The sequence below is a fragment of the Drosophila willistoni genome, chromosome 3R, assembly GCF_018902025.1.
Source record: "Drosophila willistoni isolate 14030-0811.24 chromosome 3R, UCI_dwil_1.1, whole genome shotgun sequence".
Taxonomy (NCBI): domain Eukaryota; kingdom Metazoa; phylum Arthropoda; class Insecta; order Diptera; family Drosophilidae; genus Drosophila; species Drosophila willistoni.
This window is the reverse complement of record NC_061086.1, coordinates 13572006-13590452: the sequence shown is the minus strand read 5'-3', so window position 1 is coordinate 13590452 and position 18447 is coordinate 13572006. Positions and strand designations below refer to the sequence as shown.

Here is an 18447-nt window from a genome sequence, read left to right as displayed (position 1 = left end):
TGGGAGGTCTTGTCTATTATTCAGTTGCCTTGATGACTCGGCCACTCAAAGAACTAATTTGCCAAGGACGGCATAAAATATTTAAGTATATTTCGTAAATTACAAAGCTTACATCTTTTGAAACATTGCTTTGGTGAATGTTATCGATATTTTTTGTTGTTTGGGTCGTTGCCAAGGGTAACCAAGCAACACAAAGCCTACTTTCTGACTGAATTTCATGTTGGCCTAGTGTCGCCTTTCTAATCAACCGAAGCAGCATACAAAACAAAATCAAAACTTAACACAAATCTAATATATAAATTAAGGTTCTAATTACGTTTTGAAAAAGCAGCGATTCAAATTTGAGTTCCTGCTTTGTGTTGAATGTTACCAATTAGCATAAATTGGTGTTTCATTGGCGATGGTCAAACGTTATAAGCCGCCATCCTCGGTCTCAGGCTCACGTTCCTTGGCTGCAAGTGAGAACAGCGTCGGCGGCGGCGGCGGTGGCAGTAGACGCGGCGACGTCTATAAGGATAAGGATGAAGATCAGATTTATTGTGTGGTTCTTCACGTTGTCGAGGGTAAGCCATTTCGTAAATGAAATATGTATATCATTTCATCACAATTCTATCTCTTTCAAAAAAGCCATCAATTTCTGTGGACGCGATGTCGAAAACGAACAAATTGTTATGAATGCTGCACTCAATACGGTGGACTTTGAGATTGAGGGACAACCCTCGGCCACATCGGAAACTATTGTCTTCAATAGCAATTGCATTTGGGAATGCGATATGGCGGGCATTAAACGCATTAAAACGGACCATAGACCAGTTAAGGTTACCTTCTACTCCTGTGGCAGTCAACCGGAACGAAAAACCATTGGCACACTGGTGCTACCGGTGAGGGGATTGCCCGTGATCAGTTCTATGGGCAATCAAACGGCATTGCTGTTGAAAATGTTTTGGCATAAACTGATATGCATTTCAAATGAATTTCGTTCCCATAAACCGGAAGTGCTTCTAATGTTGGCCATTGTTAAGAAATCCTTGTTGCATACCAAAGATTTCGAACATCTTATGCAGTTTGATGTAAGTGGCAGTTGGAAATAATATTCATCGTAAGAAAGTTTTCATTTAATTTATAATTCTAGACCAAGAGTCCGGCCAGTTCTCCATTGCAATCGCCAGGTCATTCGATTACGGCTAATATGCTGCACTCACAAGCAAGTATTCAAAATGAAACCATCTCCGACCTTAAATAATTTATGAACTTCTCTTTATAGGCCAATGTGTACGTACAATCCTTGGTACAATTGGGTCTGCTTCAAGTGGGCAATGATCCCTTAATTGATTGTGACATTATTGAGGTGGTCCTGCAATTGAAACAATTAAAAAACATCTGCAAATTGGTTAAATCATTGAATCATGGCAAAAATGTTGGCACTATTCTGTTGGTCTTTGATTTTGTAGGCAATGTGACCAACATTGAGCTGAAATTAAATGAAAAGGACTCATATGTCCTTAACGATGTTTTGGGATTGAGATTCAAGTCATCGTTGCGCAGTATGCGCCTTTATTTCCAACGCATTTTCTATTTGCCCATCAATATGTATATCAATGGGACAGCTGTGGCCAATTACCGCATGGATTTTGGTAAACTTATGCCAGTGGATAGTTATTTCGACACCAACAGGAAGTATGTCCACAATGGTTCCTTCACCTTTAATCGTCTTGGTCGGGCGGACAGTGCCCGCGAATTGAAACCATTAATAGAGTACACTTTTAGTGTGGATATCAAGTCGATTTGTTCGCGTCAGAGCCAACAGGGACAGTATGAGGATGATCTGCAGCCATCCATTTCATCGGCCAGTAGTGTGATAAGAGAATTGCCACAGGAACATCAAGATCAGAAACCCGAAACAAAATCGTGGCAGCATCAAGATGATTCATCCGCTGCCAGTCTAAATGTGGGAGCTGAACTATCTGCTTCCGAAAATGATGAAAATGATGATGTATACTTGCCCTTAGATGCCAATAACAATGGTGAAGAACCACCAAAGGATTTCCGACCAATCCAGGGAAGGCGTAAAAAGTTCACTCGACTTAAAGTTAAAGCGGATAGCCAGGAAAGCGAAGAGGATCTTTGTCTGGTAAAGAAGTTCTCTTCGATGGTGGTACGACAGCCACTGATGCCAGTCGGTGAGGAATATAGTGAACTCATAACAAGCGCTTCTGAGGAAGATGTTATGGCTCTTTACAACAACAAGGATTTCAATAAGGATTCCGGTGAGTCCCGGAAAGAAAAGACGGCATTAAAATCTGGAGAATCTAATGCAAAACTGGAACGACAAAAAACGACCATGTCAGAAGATAAATCGGAGTTGAATAAGGAAATGATTAAAGAACAGAAAAGTAAAACAATTAATCCAGTCAAGAAAGTAAAATCTGATAAATGTCAATTACATTCCGCAAAGGCAGATCTCAAAAACGAAAAAGAAATGTCCAAAGAATCCAATAAGGTTCAGAAAATCAATTCTGAGTTACTTAGACGAAATGCCCCTAAAGAATCGCTTCAAGATGATTTCCAAATGAGAGGAAAGTCGAATAAATTGAAGAATATTCAACCGATAACTGAAAACTTCGAAACATTTAATGAACTCGAAAATGAAGTGGATATGCATGAGCAAATAAAAAAGGTTAAGCTAAAGCCAAAACCTAATCTTATGACAAGTCAGAGTGAAGTGTTAAGGAATGCAAGGAAACTGGAAGAGATTAATGCCGCAGATCTGCAAGAATTACCTCAAATGGAATCGATTTTAGCTAGAAAAGAAAGAATGCGAAAACGTCAGGAAACCATGTGCCAAAAATCCAATAAAATAACCGAGAGAGATGAAGAAGAACCAACAGCTGAATCGGAAAATTCATTTGCCTATATTCCCTCAAGATGTACACGGAGACATGGTCGAGAAGACGAATATGGAAAAAGAACGGAAAGTAGTATGGACTTTTTCAAAAGAGAAGTGATTAGTGAATTAAAAAGTAAAAAAGATGAGGAACAAAGTCATTTACCTATAGATACTAGTGATCCGAATCTCGATGAATCTGTGCACCTTAGTGTTGGCTCAAAGGAAAGCAAACGTAAACTAAAACCACAACCTTTAGCCAATGAAGATCACTGCAAAGTTCCTCAAACAGCCAAAGAAATGAGACGTATGCCTAGGGCTCCGCAATCGGAAATGGCTTTAAGTGCTCGCTGGGTGGAAGTCAACAGACATCAAGAGAAGATCATAAAGGAAAATGAAAATTATATAGAACAAATATATAAAACCAATGAATTGATTGAAAAGAAACGCATTAAACGAACTAAAGTGAGACCAACAAATGGCAATGAATGTAATACGGAGGATTCTTTAGCTTCCGACAGAGTAAAAAGAACCAAAAGTAGGCAAGCCATATTGGACGAAGAACAGGATCAAAATCGGTCTTGCTCCCATGAAAGCTCTGAAGAACATAATATTCTAAAAGTAATTGGTTCCCAAAGCACTTTGACCAATTTCCTATCAACTTCTGCTGAGGTGGACGAAACGGAATTGTTTGAAAACAAAGCAACAAAACGAATTGTGCGAAAGAAAATTGTAAGAAAATCAGAAATAGAAATCGAAGATCAAAATAATAGCATAGAGATCTCAGAGAGTCTAACGGATAGTCCTAATAAAAAGAAATTAAGCAGGAAAAACTCTCGCACAGATCAAGAATCATTCAGAGGTGATCAGCCAAAGAAAATTATTAAGAAGAAATCTTCTGGTTTGGTAGTTTGTGATAGTTCCGACACTGTTGACATAGACATTTGGAAAAAGCAACAAATGGCTCTATTCGAAAAACAATTGCAATTTAAGATTGATCAATTGCAATTGGAAGAACTTCAAGGCGAACCTCAATCCCAAAGTGATCCAAACTATGAGAGTAAATTCATGGAACTCGAGAAGCATGTGGTTACACTTAAACAGGAAATGGAAGAGCAAGTTGATTTCTTTCGCAAACGTAATCAGGAAATAACCGAGGAGAATACGCGTCTTCGTGCTGAGAAGGCACAGCTTGAAGAACATGTCTCCCGCATGGAACACGAAATTCAACAATTAAGTCAAAGGAGGAATGTCGTTGAAGTTGGCCAAGATATGAAGCAGGTCCTAAACGAATTGGCCAAACAGAATAAACGCATTATAGATTTGGCCAAGGAGAAAGATCGTTTTAAGCGGCAATGGCGGCGAAGTGCCAAAAAAATGCACGCCCTTAAACTGTCCATGTTTGAGAAAAATCTGGACTACAATCAAGGACAAAATAATTCAGAATCTCTAGGGTATGTAGGATAGTTCTGAATTGGATTTTCTCGAATTTTAATCTAAATTCAATTTTCTTGTTTTAGCATGATCAATCTAAAGTCAATATTAACCAAAGATGCTGTCGAATTCGAAAGGGAATATGGACAATTTCGTCATTCACGTCCTATACCAAGCTTCCAGATTAGCACCGAGTCCGATGAGTTCGCATCTTTAGCAAGTAGAGAAACAATGTTAACTGAAAGTTCCCAACGTTAAAGTAATAATTCTAATCATATATATATATTTTACCAAATTGACTGTGATATTTTCCTATTATTAGTTAGTTGTTCTTTTTTTTCGTTTTAATCGTTTTGTGTGTTTAGATTTCGAAACTATGTTTATATAAATATATATTTGGTATGGCTTTTTGGAATGGATTCTCACACTAATCCATTTCAAAACCCACACGAATGAAATAGGGCAAAGTATTCAATGGCGCTGAATAGTCCATTATCCAAATGGGCCCCGTATAAACTGTATCAGCATTATTGCCATCGGTCCATTGTCCTTCGGGTAGATAGATGTCACGTTTTGTGGCTCCTTCGATTATTACTGGAGCAGCTATAATATCGTCACCCAAAAGGAATTCTGCAAAAATGCAAAGAAAGAAATTTAAAACTATTTCACATACCACAAAGTCTATATAGACCTACCATCATAAATGCCTTGTGCGACTTTGTCCTCTGGAGCGACCCACCAAAGTGGAGCATTAACTGGCTCTCCCGTTTCCACGGCACGCTTAAACTGTTTTATAATATACGGTGCATACTCGGCATGCAAGGCCGTAAAGTTCTTGGTGATCTCTATAGCTTCGTCATCGAATGTCCAGGGTACAAAGGAGAATTGGAGGGCAGGCATAAATACATTGGCCTGGAGCCATCGTAGGAACAGTTCCTTATTGGGTGGGCTATCATCGTAGCCATTGCCGCCAATCATATCGGGCAAGACGAATGGATAACCGTTGAGATTCATTTGCAGTAGCGAAGTGATCAGCGTGACCAGACCATTGTTCCAGCCCCATTCTGAATCCTTGTCCACAATGCGAACGAAAATGGGCAAGTCTTGTGTGCCTTGTCCCGAGCGTACCTCCACCATCGCTCCAAAGGAGGCAACTGTACGAACATAGTCTCCGACCGCTTGCAATGGCGATATTATATCACTTTCACTGGCCTGCAGAACCGGGTCTGGAGGTAACCAACTGGTTTCACCTGCATCAAACTTGAAGCTATCAATACCATGTTCCTTCTGCAAACGTACAAGACGTTTTGTGAACCATTCCTGTGCCTCTGGTTTGGTAAAGTCTATAGCAGTAGCTGCAGCAGTTTCGCTATTCCACCATTGAGTGGAAGGATCGCCCGCATGATCTAGAACCAAATAGCCCAATTCTAACGCCTCCTGATAGATGTCAACGCAATCTTTGTTGATAAACGGATGAATCCAGAGAGTTACACGGAAACCCATTTCTTTGACATCTTCAACCAACTTTGTAATGTTTGGAAATTTACTCTCACGGAATGTTAAGGCTCCGTAGCAGATTTCCCAGTCATCATCGATCTCCAGTTGACTGTTTTCGAATCCATTGTCAACGATATTTTGCGCAAATTCACGAACAACCGCGTCATCAATATCCCTACTATACAGAGCCCAGGTAGACCAAATGGGATACTGAACAATACGCTCATCAGGATAACCCGTTGGTTGTCCCAGAAACGTTTTCACAGCATATTTATGAGCAGCTTTCGCATTTTTGCCCAAACCAATATGATAAACAAACTTGGAGCTAGTCACTCGAGAATCATAGGGCAAAGCGGCAGTGGCACTCAAACAGAGTTTATTCTTATAGTCACCCGTATTCTGATCAATAAAGAGAGGCGTATTGGACTCTACAAAGATAAAGACTCCATTACTGTTTAGCCAATATCTTTCGCCAACACCAAAGTTATCCAACTCCTTGGGCAAATACGAATAATTGCTATGCTGTTGCCTTTCCACTGGCCAATAATGCGCCTTCTGCTCTGGTCCGCTAAACCAATGAATTTCCGATTGATCCAACGTAAAGCAATCGCGAGGCTGTGATCCTGCCGCCACATCATTGCGAGCCACTTTAATGTGTGTTATATCGCTGCCAGTTCCACTTACCACTCCCGACTGTACCAGAGTAAATTCAATGCTACTTGTGCCATCCGATAACTTATAACTGCCCGTTGAGGTCAATTCCAAATCGCTGCTGGTCACAAAATTATCCAATGTCACAGTCTGTAGACTCGAAGTGCCCTTCATCAGTTCATATTGCAGCTTAGCACCACGTCTTAATCTCACATAGATGTCACTATTTGTGAATTTATAGCGCTGTTCGATGCTTGAACAAGTTTGGACGACCTCCCAGTAGCAAGTCGTCGCCAGCACAAGGAGTGCTAAAGTAATAGTAGCCTTCATTTAGATATTTTTACGTTGAGTATTTAATTACTAATGATGATATAGGGGAATGGGTCTTCGCTTTATATACCCAGCGATAAGCGAAGTGAAACCGGCATTTCCAAAAACACAAATAGATCTCTTGACCATTGCCAATCCAATAACGACTATATCGAACTAAACTACCTACTTATAACCTGATAAAGACCACATACTTGATAAGCTTGTGATTCCATAAACATTGCTCAGTCCGTCAGTCAGTCAGCTCCTGGTGCAGTCTATTTTCAACAAGTTTTGATATGTTTTTGAAGAGTTTCGCCATATAACTGCTTGTTTTTCCGATTGTGTAGAACACTTGAGTACTACACTAAGGTATGTGGTTAAAATAATCTGTCTGTACTGGAATATTTTAGTCTTACTCAATAATTCTATTTGATTCGTAATACATTTTAGATGGCAACAAGGAAATAAAGTTTTGCAGTTGTTTTTCCTAAATTTGAATTGAATTTGCTTGATTTTTGTTAAAGTTTCTTGTGAATTTGTCCATAATTCGATTCAAGGTAAGCAGATTTTTTTCGTTGCTGCACTTTATGACATTGTGTTGTTAAAGACAATCAAAAGGCTCTTCAGATTTAACAAAAGCTTCAACAACTATGTAATTGTAAATAAGTACTTGAGTTGAGCACAACAATTAGGAAAAGAAAAGAAAACAATTTATAAGTCAATCGAAAATTCTTGACTCACTGTGAATCAGTTACGATATCACCACAAAAGATTCCATCAACAAGTGCTTCAGTTTAACTTATGTACAGCGGCTAAGACTTTTTAATAAAACAATTGATTGTGAAATATTATAGCTACTAGATAGAAAATAACACAAAACAACAAATTAGAACTGAAACTGATTGAAAACTTGTTTAAACTAAAACTGATATTGATTATTAAGTAGCAAATACACATACTAATCAATGCCTTGCTAATTAAAACACTAATGTCTTTATTAAGTTGTATATTTTACTTTTATTAAAAAGTTTTACACTCTGCTGCTGCCTGCAATCCTTGTTTTTATAGTCATCTCCATGTTAAGTGGTTTCTGTGTCGTGCCTTAAATTTGTATGTATATTTTTGTTTTTGACAATATTGTGTTTTAAAAAAATAATAACTTTAAAATTAATTAATTATATGTCATTTGGACGTGTATGTGTGTGTGTTGGTTTGTGTGTGTGTTTACATAGAATAAAATAAAATATAAATTTAAAGCAAAATTTGTTGCATAAATATACAAAGTTTTCTGTGTAATTGGTTGAAAAACGTAGAAACTTAATTTAAAATTAATTTGTATAAATTTTTGGACAAGACAATAAAATAAATTACAAATTTAAAAATCGGAAGAGATTCCTCAATAAAATTTTAAACATAAGCAAAAGCTTTTGCGCGTAATAATTTATATATTTAATATAATATATTTATTATTTACTCACTTTAGATGCTAATTTTTTTTATATAAGTTCATTTTTTGTTTGTTTGTTATTATGTTGAATTAATTGTATATTTTATGTATTAATGTAATGCATATTTTCACAAGTGTTTTTTTTTTTTTTTTGCTTTTTGAATTTTTCTCAGTTGTTAAGGACACGCAGACAATGCCGCTTTAATTTTTTTGAATTTTCTCTGATTCGTTTTTTTGTTTTTTGATTATACAATAGAAATAAATGTAACTAAATTTAACTAATTATTGTGTTAAACAAATTTTCAATTTTTCTCCTTTCTACTCCCCTTTCTACCATCAAACATAACTTGTTGGACAAGTTTTTGTGGTTTTTTTGCCGCTTTGTGCTACAAACAGAAATGTTTAACAGAAAAAATATTATAAAAAAATGAAAACACCAACTCTCAATTAAAACTTAGGAGAAATATTTTTTATAAACAAATTTTGTTGTTGCTTTCTTCTCATATGTATGCGTATTCTATAACATAAAATGATTTAGGGGATATACATATAAATATATACCTACATATATAAATATAAAAAGAGAGAAATGTGTACAATTGGGGACAATTTTAGTTATGTTCTCTTTTGGGCCTGAAATATGAACAACTCGCTACTATAATATAATAAATCTACAGGTTAACACATAATGTAATGTACGATAATATAATTTATATCAATTTATATATATATATATGTATTTATATTAATTATTATAGTAGGTATAGTAGTTAAGAATAATAGGTAAATAACACTAAAGAGTTGCTTTCGTTATCATCATTTTCTGGTTGATTGGGGGAGCTGGAGCAACTTCACTAACATTGCTTGATTGTGTTGGGTTTCATTTCATCTCTTACAAACAAACAAAAAACTTATACTTAAATAAATGTTTTTTCTTTTTTTTTCTGTTTCAATTAATTGGTACGAAAAAATTGTTGCGTTCAGTGTTGGTGTTAGTGTTAATGTCATAGTCTGGTTGTGTGTGTGTCGTCGGTATAAGTATATAAATCAAGCATCTGCATGTGCTTGCCTTGCTCATCTCATCACGCGGTTGCTTGATTTAATAACTGCAGCTTTACTTTAAGTTCCGCAAATGTCGGTCGCTTTATTGGATTTAGATCCCATGCCTGACGCATCATTTCATAGATCTCTGGCGGACAGCCTTCAGGTGCTTCCATTTTATAGCCAACTTCAACGTGTTTCACTACATCAGCTAATGGCTGTAAAATTAAGAAAAATTAGATCATGCCGCATAATAAGGTCTTAAAGCTTACAATTCTGGGATATGGTACACGACCAAAAGAGTAGATTTCCCATAACAATATGCCAAAGCTCCACATGTCTGATTTGTTTGAGAAACGCTGCAATAACAACAATAATATAGTCAATTATTAGTTACATATCATACTATTTACGTTTATTTCAAACTTACGCCATTCTTTAGCGCCTCAGGCGCTGTCCATTTAATTGGCAATTTGCCCACATCAAGATTATAGCATTCTTCGCGTGCCAAACCAAAATCAGATACCTTGGCCACACAGTCTTCGGATATCAGAACATTACGGGCTGCCAGATCTCGATGTACCACCTTTTTCGCTTCCAAATACTCCATGCCCGAGGCAGTGTCGCTAAATGAAAATAAATGAGGAATATTTCGAGTTAAAAACATTCTCTGTATTCATTTCTTCTTCAATAACTTACAAGGCAAAATTGATTTGATCCTTTTTGGTTATATGCTGCCGTCCTCGCGAACGCAAGTAATCAACCAGTGATCCTTTGCTCATATATTCCGTAACCAAAAACAAATGTTTACTGGTGAATACCAGGCCAACAAATTTGACCAGATTCTCATGTTCTAGCGTCCTATAAAAAAGAGAAAATCGTTCATATTGATAACAATTACAATTTCCATTCATAGTTCTTCATTTTACTTACGTCATGACCGATGCCTCGGCTAGAAACTTTTGCACTGCTCCCTCATCTTTAAGCACCTTGACCGCCACTTTTTCATTGCGTAATATGCCCAGCATGACATCGCCGAATTCGCCTTTGCCAATGCTTTCTCTTAGCTGCAAGTCCTCTTCGGGTATGACCCAGCCCTTGTCCACAAAATCTTTGGAGTTGATGCAAAACTCTTGTTTACCCAATTTCGGTAAACATTTCACCAGCTGAGTGCAAAGACCATCTGCATCCGCTTCATAGTGCTGCATAAAAGTATAAATGGTGTGAATTTTCAAGTGTTTCATGTGGAATTTAAGAGGTAAATTATCATTCACTTACCGCCACAAGTTGTCCCAGATTCTCAAAGTATTCCTCATCGTCTATGGTTAGTTTGTTTTCCAGATACTTAACACGATAATGCTCGACCTTCGATTGAAAGCAAACACAGAGCGTATAGTCCCCGGGGAAATTAGTCGATTCGCGCACTAGAAAGAGGCCATCTTCACGTGGTTGGAGTAAATGTTCGGCCTCATCGCGTGTTATGCTGCCATGGAACCAACTAAAAGAATGAACAACGTATGAATGAGATATAAATAACTAATTCCAAGTGGGTCAAGTGGGTCGAATTGATCTTTTACTTACGGCATTGCATTCAGCTTGACCTCACATTTTCTCAACTGTTGTGGCCCCAAGGCAGCAGTGGGCGAGAGGGATGAATAGTTCATGGCCGTAGTGGAACCACTTGACCAAGAGCTAGATGCCGCCCCCGCCGCTGCTGCTACACCACCACCATTGATATCAAAGCTATGCAGAGAAGTGGACATGGCAGTGCCGCCGCCACCACCGCTGCTACTGCCCACGACAGCGGATGCGGACTGTTGTTGTTGTTGTAATGTGGAAGGGTTGCTGCTGCTGCTGCCAACGGTATGGAGCAACATGTTGCTGCCACCGCCGATGCCACCACTACTCAGGGCTAAACTCTTTGGTGGGAGAGCTCGTTCAGAGGCATGAAGCGATTGCAATTGGGCTGCATTCATCGAGGAGGACATTAAATTGGCGTTACTATTACTGGAAGCACAATTGGCCAATAGCTGAAGATGTTGCTGCTGTTGCTGTTGGGTTACCGCTGCAACGGCAGCAGCTGTAACTGAGGCTGGTTGCGTGGCAGTAGCCGATGTTAATGGCGGGGCAGCCACTGATGCTGCTACAGGGGCAAAGGTGGAGAGGTTTGACGTCGTCGTATGCTGCTGCTGCTGCTGCTGCTGCTGTATCTGGTTGGGGGATTTGGGCGAATGATTGCTGATTAAATTATGACTATTTAAAGCATGCGATGACAAATGCAAAGCTGCCGCCGTTCCTCCTGATGTATGCTGTCGAGAAAGAGAGAGAGCGTGAAATGATAACCTTCTATTCTGTCATTTAACGCAATTCAATACTTACCCCGACTCCTGTATGATGATGATGGTGATGTGGCGGTATGCTTGGGGGCACTATATGAGGCTGGGATTGGCTTAACTGTTGCTGATGTAAGAGAATTGCGGCGGCTGCTCCACCAACACCGACACCACCCGCCGACGTCACATTTGGCTGTGGCGCAGGTCGTTTATTATGTCTCAGCGGTGCTGTGGGTGGCATTTGATGCCCAGTTGTCTGCAGAAACCATGGATCACCTGCTGTGCTACCACCGGCTGCTGCAGTCGCTGCCGCAACCGTTACCGATGGCTGTGAGAAACCTCGATGATGTCCAACGACCGTTGTTTGTCCGTTTTGTGTGGCCGTGGCGTGACTATTCATAGCACTAAGTTTCGTTTCTGCGTTTAGCGTTTCCGATTCCAATAACTTTAGTTGTCCCTGTTTGATCTCAACTGTGATCAGTGGATCGATTTGCTTTTGCTTCTCCTTCTCACTTTCCTCCTTCTTCTCCTCCTCCTCCTTCACTTGATTTTCTTTCTCCTTTTTGTCTTCAACAGTTTGTTTTGTTCTTTCTTCGTTTAGTTGTTGTGGCCTGCTTGCTACAGCTTCTTCTTCGTCTGCAATAATAGGAAAAAGTAAAAAAAATGTTTAATAATATTACTAGAATAATATATACAAACATAGAATTGGCACATTTTCTTGCTAATCTTATCTCATACACACACACACATACATACACAAATCAGAATAAAGATAACTGCTCGCATAGGTAATACCTCTCTTGGTGCTATCATTATTATCTTTGTTTCTGCTTATCAAAAAATCATAAAAGCTTTACCTCCCAAAGGCTTGCATATATACAAATAATCTCTCAAATATTAAATAATTTTGCCAGGCTCGAGCATAAATTGTTTTATTATTAGTGATATCAAATATTTGTCTATAATACTTATTATGTTATCATAATTAATTATACAATCCTCCTATCAATAATAGTGCTTAAATTGTAGAAAAGTAAAGCATATTATCACAAGTAAATAAATCTATAAGGTCTCTAATTATAATTATGCCAATTTAAATGGCAAGTAAGTGGCATTATTGCAGATATAACTCGTGAAGATTATATAAAAAGTATCTGTTTTCCCCTTATTTGAGTTGCAAAATGTTAATTGGTTGGTCAACAACACAACCAACAATAGATGGCTTGGGGAAAGGGTAAGACACCTTCTCCTCCTCCACCTCCACCTCCTCCAACAATGACGACTCAAATGGCATGCTAATCAAATAAGCGTTAAACACAATTCACAAAATACACGCGCCAAGCGTCAAGCTGAAGAAGAAGCTAGAGGCAATAGTCGACTCTGAGCTGTTCACGCCCACATGAAAGATTCATAGAGACCTGTGGGAGGAGATGGTTGAAGTCGGGGTCGGGTCGGTCAAATACAAATTCGCCAAATGTATAACATTTGCATGTGACAGGCATAATTAAAACGCAAATTTTTACTGCGCAATTTTGTTCACTTTTTTTTTGAGAAAAAGGCCAGTCACAGAGAGCTACTGAATTTTATAATCCCCACCGATGAGGATGATTCAGTTGAGGGCTGAATTGAATATCAAATAAGACAAAGTGACCTGCTATCTTTAAACGAGGGTCGTACATAAACTTTGCAATAAAAAACCTGCATGTCTGTATTATTTAGATACCAACGAGTTTCAAATTCGAAGGACGAACCCTTGTCAAATAGTTAACTTAAAGGAATAGAAAACTTTTGAAATAGTAAGCTGTCGAATATTTGATAAATTACCCATATACAACTGGCTGTTGGTCTCTAAAGTTAATATGAGTTATCACTTATGCTTAGGGCAAAATACAAGATAAACAAGGAGAGGTAAAGGTTCCTTTTGGTAAAATTCTAGGGTCACCCTCCTGAAGGTGAGTATAGAACTTACTCATCTGCCTTTTGTGTTGGAGTTGAAAATTTAATTGTCAATGTTTGTTGTTGTTTTGTTATTGTCTTAATTTTATGTAAATTTTTGTGTTGGTTTAGCGGAAACGTTTTCTGTTTTCTCATTCTCATTCTTGCCAGTATATAACACACACACACACGCACACACACACAAAGACAGACACAGGCCAAACGGATTTATCGTGGGAGTCTTGTCTGATTTTGAAGTGTGAAAGGTTTATTTTTTTTTTTTTGGAAAGGAGAAACAAAAACAAACAGCAAGAAGAAAAAATTGACTGATTATAAGCCACATCCGTTGTGGTCGTCTAGTCAATTCATTGTACAAAGTCATGTCATGCATTAGTTGCAATTATTTAACAAAACAATGAGAGTGGAGTTCAGATTGGTTTTTATTTTTTTCAGGTGGTAAAACATGACTTTTGTGAATCTAATAAAAGGAAAAAAAATAAAACAAAATGAAAATTGCTAGCATGTTATATATAGTCATCGGTTGGCAGCGGTTTCCTGCTTGCCAATTACTATTAAGTCACGCTATATATAGATACCAGAAATATATGCATAATATAAATATACATATATTTATGTATATATATAGATCAGTTTTTGTGGCCAATTGTTTTTCCCTTCTGTCGAAAAGTAAATATCGCTGATAAAAGAGAATTATGTGCATAATATTTGACCTTGACTCTGACACAGTCCGAAGATCAATTTGTTTGTCCTTCTTATTCTTTGTTCCCTTATTGTCATTTAATATAATGATGAGTCAGTCGGTAATCTCTTAAAGTAAGACAGGGTCGAACAAATTGTCTCAAGAAGTTATTAAAAGTCTTTAGTAGGACAATTGTAGAGCATTAAAGAGGAAGAAGTTGCTCAATTTGAGTGAAGAATAACGAATTTAGAAGTTTAATTAACAATTTCTTAGTCAGCACTAAAACATTCAGGTGAATAGAATCTTTTACTTTTATCTAGACAATGATGAAATGAATCATTTAACATTTCTTGGTATTGATAAGAAGACATATCATAGATGCTGAACTATTTGCAAGAAAGCAATGTTTTAAAATTATAAAATGCAATGATATTTTTAGTTTCTGTGGAATTATTTTTTTAGAATTTACAAGTTTATGACTTGTAAAGGAAGGAAAATGCCTCATTCTGCATGTCTGTGACTAAGTTTATAAGTTTTTTTCACCCTCCGGAAGCAAGCGGTGATAAATTCTCAACTTTTTGTTTATTTTGTAATAAAAACAGTTGAAATACTAAATATTTGAACCGGTCCTGGAACAAACTTCACACTCAGCTCAGCGCATTTTGAATGCATTTACTCACTCAACTCAATATTGACAAGTCAAAGTCGAGTCATTGAGCAAGCAGAAAATAAAATAACAAAATCATATAGAACTAAGCCGGCGCTGTCTTTATGACACATTTCAGAATTGGTCAACAAAAAAACATTACTAGTGGACTTTGTAAAACAATTCACTATAGGCCCTATAGCCGCGATTAGTTATCGTGTGAAAGATTGATAGTCAGCCCACGCAACGAATTATACTTAAGTATCAATAAACAACTAGAAAAAACTCAAAAACTTAACAAATAATAAAAACAAACTGTGTGTAATCGCAATTCTTACAAAATCACAAAAAAAGTCAGAATGATGAAAAAGAAAAACAAAACAATTGTGAAAACTTTAGGCACCAAAGGCAAGAAAAATGTTATTAATAACATAATCCGAATGCTGTTATTGTTGTTGTTGTTGGCTGGTTGGTTGGCCAACCAATTGGCTTAAATGAACTGAGCAATAAACAACAAAAACAATTCGTAACTCAACTCTTGGCTAATTGTTTAGGGTGTAAAAAATGTTTAACTAAACAATCATCTCTGCTTTTCAAATGGATATATTAGCAAGATAAATTGACTGAAAGTACTCACTCACTCACTCACACACACACATTGTTCAATCTCAAGGAAATAATTGAATGATTCATTTGACAATTTGTCGTTGCTTACGATTTTATCGTTGCATCGTCTTTTTTTGTAGTGGGTGTAGGAGTAAAATGCGCAGTAAGTCAAGTCAATCGAATGACTTGAATATATATATATATTGATGGAGGAATGAGGTAATATTGAATAGTCAGTGAATTTTAGCTATATGTATGTAGATTCCAGTGAGACTTGTTCCCCTATTCCCTGTCTAACAGGTGGAGTATATATATATATATGTATATGTATCTCTACCCTTGCCGCTAGTTAGTGACTCCGTCATTAGAAATTATAGGAAGGAATTGTATACGGAAGACAGCGAAAAATACAGTTCAACACCCATAGAGGTAAGAAGTACGTGAGAATCTTTTTGTATTGCTTCCTCATCCATTGTAAGTTGAGGTTTTTAGGGAGAGACAGGGAGAGTGAGGATGCACTGGTGGGTAAGTCATCATTTTTTCTGCACAAAAGTCAGTCAACAGTTTTCTTTTTCCGCTCTTCTTTTTAGCTACTGCTTTCTGCTCATTGTTTAGTCTCGACGAGTTGGAAAGTGTAACCTTAGTTAGTAGTCACTCAGTCAGTCAGTTAGTTACCCACTTGGTTGATGGTATGGAGAGGAATGAAATGACGACAGACAAAAGACCATGGCGAGAAGGCATTCATGAGTGATGGCGTGCCCAAAGCAGTCTGGCAGGGCGGTCTTTTGGGTAGTAGAGTTTTGGCCAGCAATTTGCATATTGCATGTGAGCCGCAACAAAACAAAACAAAACAAAGGAGCAAGAAAAAACCGCAAAGACAGACAGGAAGAAGGAAGCCAAGTTTTAGAGCAGGCAAGCATGGGGGAGACATGGAAGCACAAAATGTAAATGGATATTGATATATGTAGGTATTATGTATATAGTACTAATTAGATTTGCCAGGATATTCATCCTTAAAACTATTGACCATTTACAGATAGTTTAAACATTTAAAAGTTAAATTCCAAATAGGTAAATATTATTGAAGGTCATTTCATAAACGATTTTAGTTAGAAATCTGTACCAGAGGGAGACAGAGAGCTTAGGATAAAAGAGTTCAAGGGCCAAAGTAGTCTTCTTTTAAGTTAATATCTCAAATGTTACGCATTTAACACATTTTAGGGCAAATAAGTTGGCCAAACCGTATAACATAATCCACTGCTTCAATGTCAGGTGAATGGATTTGTTAGGGGTAACTTAATATGATTATTGCAACACACTTTTGTTTCAGCCAAGTTGCTGCTCATACTAACCAAACCAATCGTCAGTGCGTATTATGGGGGGCAACGATACACTATTGTTGTAATGATGATGATGCTCCGTTGTCGGCTGATTGAGTATTTTCCGACTTTGAGATTTTCCTCTATTTGATTTTTCTTTGGTATTATTATTATTATTATTACTACTTTGAGTTGGCTCCGATTTTAGCTTGGCTACTTGAAATTTACGTTGGGCAGAGCGTAAGAAATTCAATAAGTATGCTCGATCGATGGGCTGCGCTGGGGATGGTGAGGCGGTGCTTGAACGAGACTGTGATAGACTCTTGCCATTGGGTTTTTCGTTTGCTCCAGTTCTAGTTGCTTCTTGTGATGATGATGTTGTTGTTGTTGCTGTTCCTGGTGGTGCATATTTATCACAAAAATAGAATTCCTTGCGTTTAGGTGGAGCATAGGCAGCACTTAAGCTGCTGCTACTGCACAATTGCAACGGTTTACGTCTCGCTTTGGCTATAATGTGAGGAGAGGCAACAGTGGAACCCCCATAAATGGCCTCCTTGTGAGTCAAACTACTGGCACTACGTGTTAGACCCGAACTCAAACTTTGTTTGCACCAATAAATGTCCTTGCTACCAAAGTAATAACGTTTACGTAAGTCCTGGCTCCGCTGATGAGCCTGTCCGACTCCGTTGTTGCGTTTTGTTATAGAATTTTGACTTGTCTGAGAATTATCACTTTCTGAATTTAAAATCTTAGCCGCTAAAATCGATTTCGATGATGTTGTCGATGATGATGATAATGAGGATCTATTGGCAGCAGCAGCTCCTTCTTCTTCTTCTTCAGGTGATTTTGTTCCTGTTCTCCGTTGTCCAGTTGTAGGCATAAGATACGAATTGGATTGGATGAAAACCCCATCGCAGGTTATTTTAATTGTTGTCACCATATTCGTAACTCCACCATATTCACATTAATTTCACTTTATATTATTATGACTGTGTGGTTAATAAAGAATTTAAATTAATGATGTGATTTCGTTTGATTTTTCTAAGTTATAACCGCGAAAAGATTAGAAATTTTGCAATATTCTTTGCCTTTGGATTGATCTTATATTAGGGGAAGATGGGGTCATTCGGTGTGTTATTCTAGTTATCTTGATATATAACAACATCATCTGGTATGTGATAAGTGTCTTGAGATCGCATTTTGATAGCCTTTATTTGAATAATATTGTTTTGTGGTATTCAAAAAATCTGGGGTGATTTATCTTCTAACTTTGAAAATCAATTTTATCTCACTAAGAAAACATTTCCAAAACATTGTTTTAAATTTTTAATTTGTAATTCACACAATTTCAAGCATTTTAGTTTGAAATGCTAAAAGTAAGGGCGGGTCTGGATAGCGCATTAGTTTTATATTTGAATAAAAGTCTTTATAAAAACTCTATATAGATAAACACAGTAAAAGAATCGGGCTAAATAGAATACTATATGATATAGTTCCCCATACGAACTATGAAGATTTGCCATATTGAAGATCCTAATCATTCTAGACACATTGTTGGTGGATATAATTAAAAAATATATATACATATATTTATTTTTTTTATTATTTACAATTTATCCTAAATGGACAATAAGCAAATATT

The 18447-nt window shown here is 37.3% G+C and overlaps 3 protein-coding genes across 3 annotated transcripts; 1 reads left to right on the top strand and 2 right to left on the bottom strand.

Moving 5' to 3' along the window:
* Positions 1-270: 270 nt before the first annotated feature.
* Positions 271-4617, top strand: LOC6650596 (trichohyalin). Its single transcript, XM_023180293.2, has 5 exons — positions 271-563; positions 628-1070; positions 1133-1204; positions 1265-4338; positions 4405-4617. Exons 1-5 carry the CDS (start codon positions 401-403, stop codon positions 4574-4576), a joined length of 3924 nt encoding a protein of 1307 aa, XP_023036061.1. The 5' UTR covers positions 271-400; the 3' UTR covers positions 4577-4617.
* LOC6650595 (myogenesis-regulating glycosidase) lies at positions 4585-6835 on the bottom strand. The gene is made up of 2 exons (XM_002073795.4): positions 5014-6835; positions 4585-4948 (listed from the first exon to the last, which is right to left on the bottom strand). The coding sequence occupies exons 1-2, from the start codon at positions 6794-6796 to the stop codon at positions 4746-4748; spliced, it is 1986 nt and encodes a 661-aa protein (XP_002073831.1). The 5' UTR covers positions 6797-6835; the 3' UTR covers positions 4585-4745.
* Positions 6836-8822: 1987 nt separating this feature from the next.
* Positions 8823-17760, bottom strand: LOC6650594. Its single transcript, XM_002073794.3, has 9 exons — positions 16839-17760; positions 11646-12235; positions 10848-11575; positions 10545-10764; positions 10200-10468; positions 9966-10127; positions 9697-9892; positions 9539-9625; positions 8823-9484 (listed from the first exon to the last, which is right to left on the bottom strand). Exons 1-9 carry the CDS (start codon positions 17743-17745, stop codon positions 9308-9310), a joined length of 3336 nt encoding a protein of 1111 aa, XP_002073830.2. The 5' UTR covers positions 17746-17760; the 3' UTR covers positions 8823-9307.
* Positions 17761-18447: the final 687 nt, after the last annotated feature.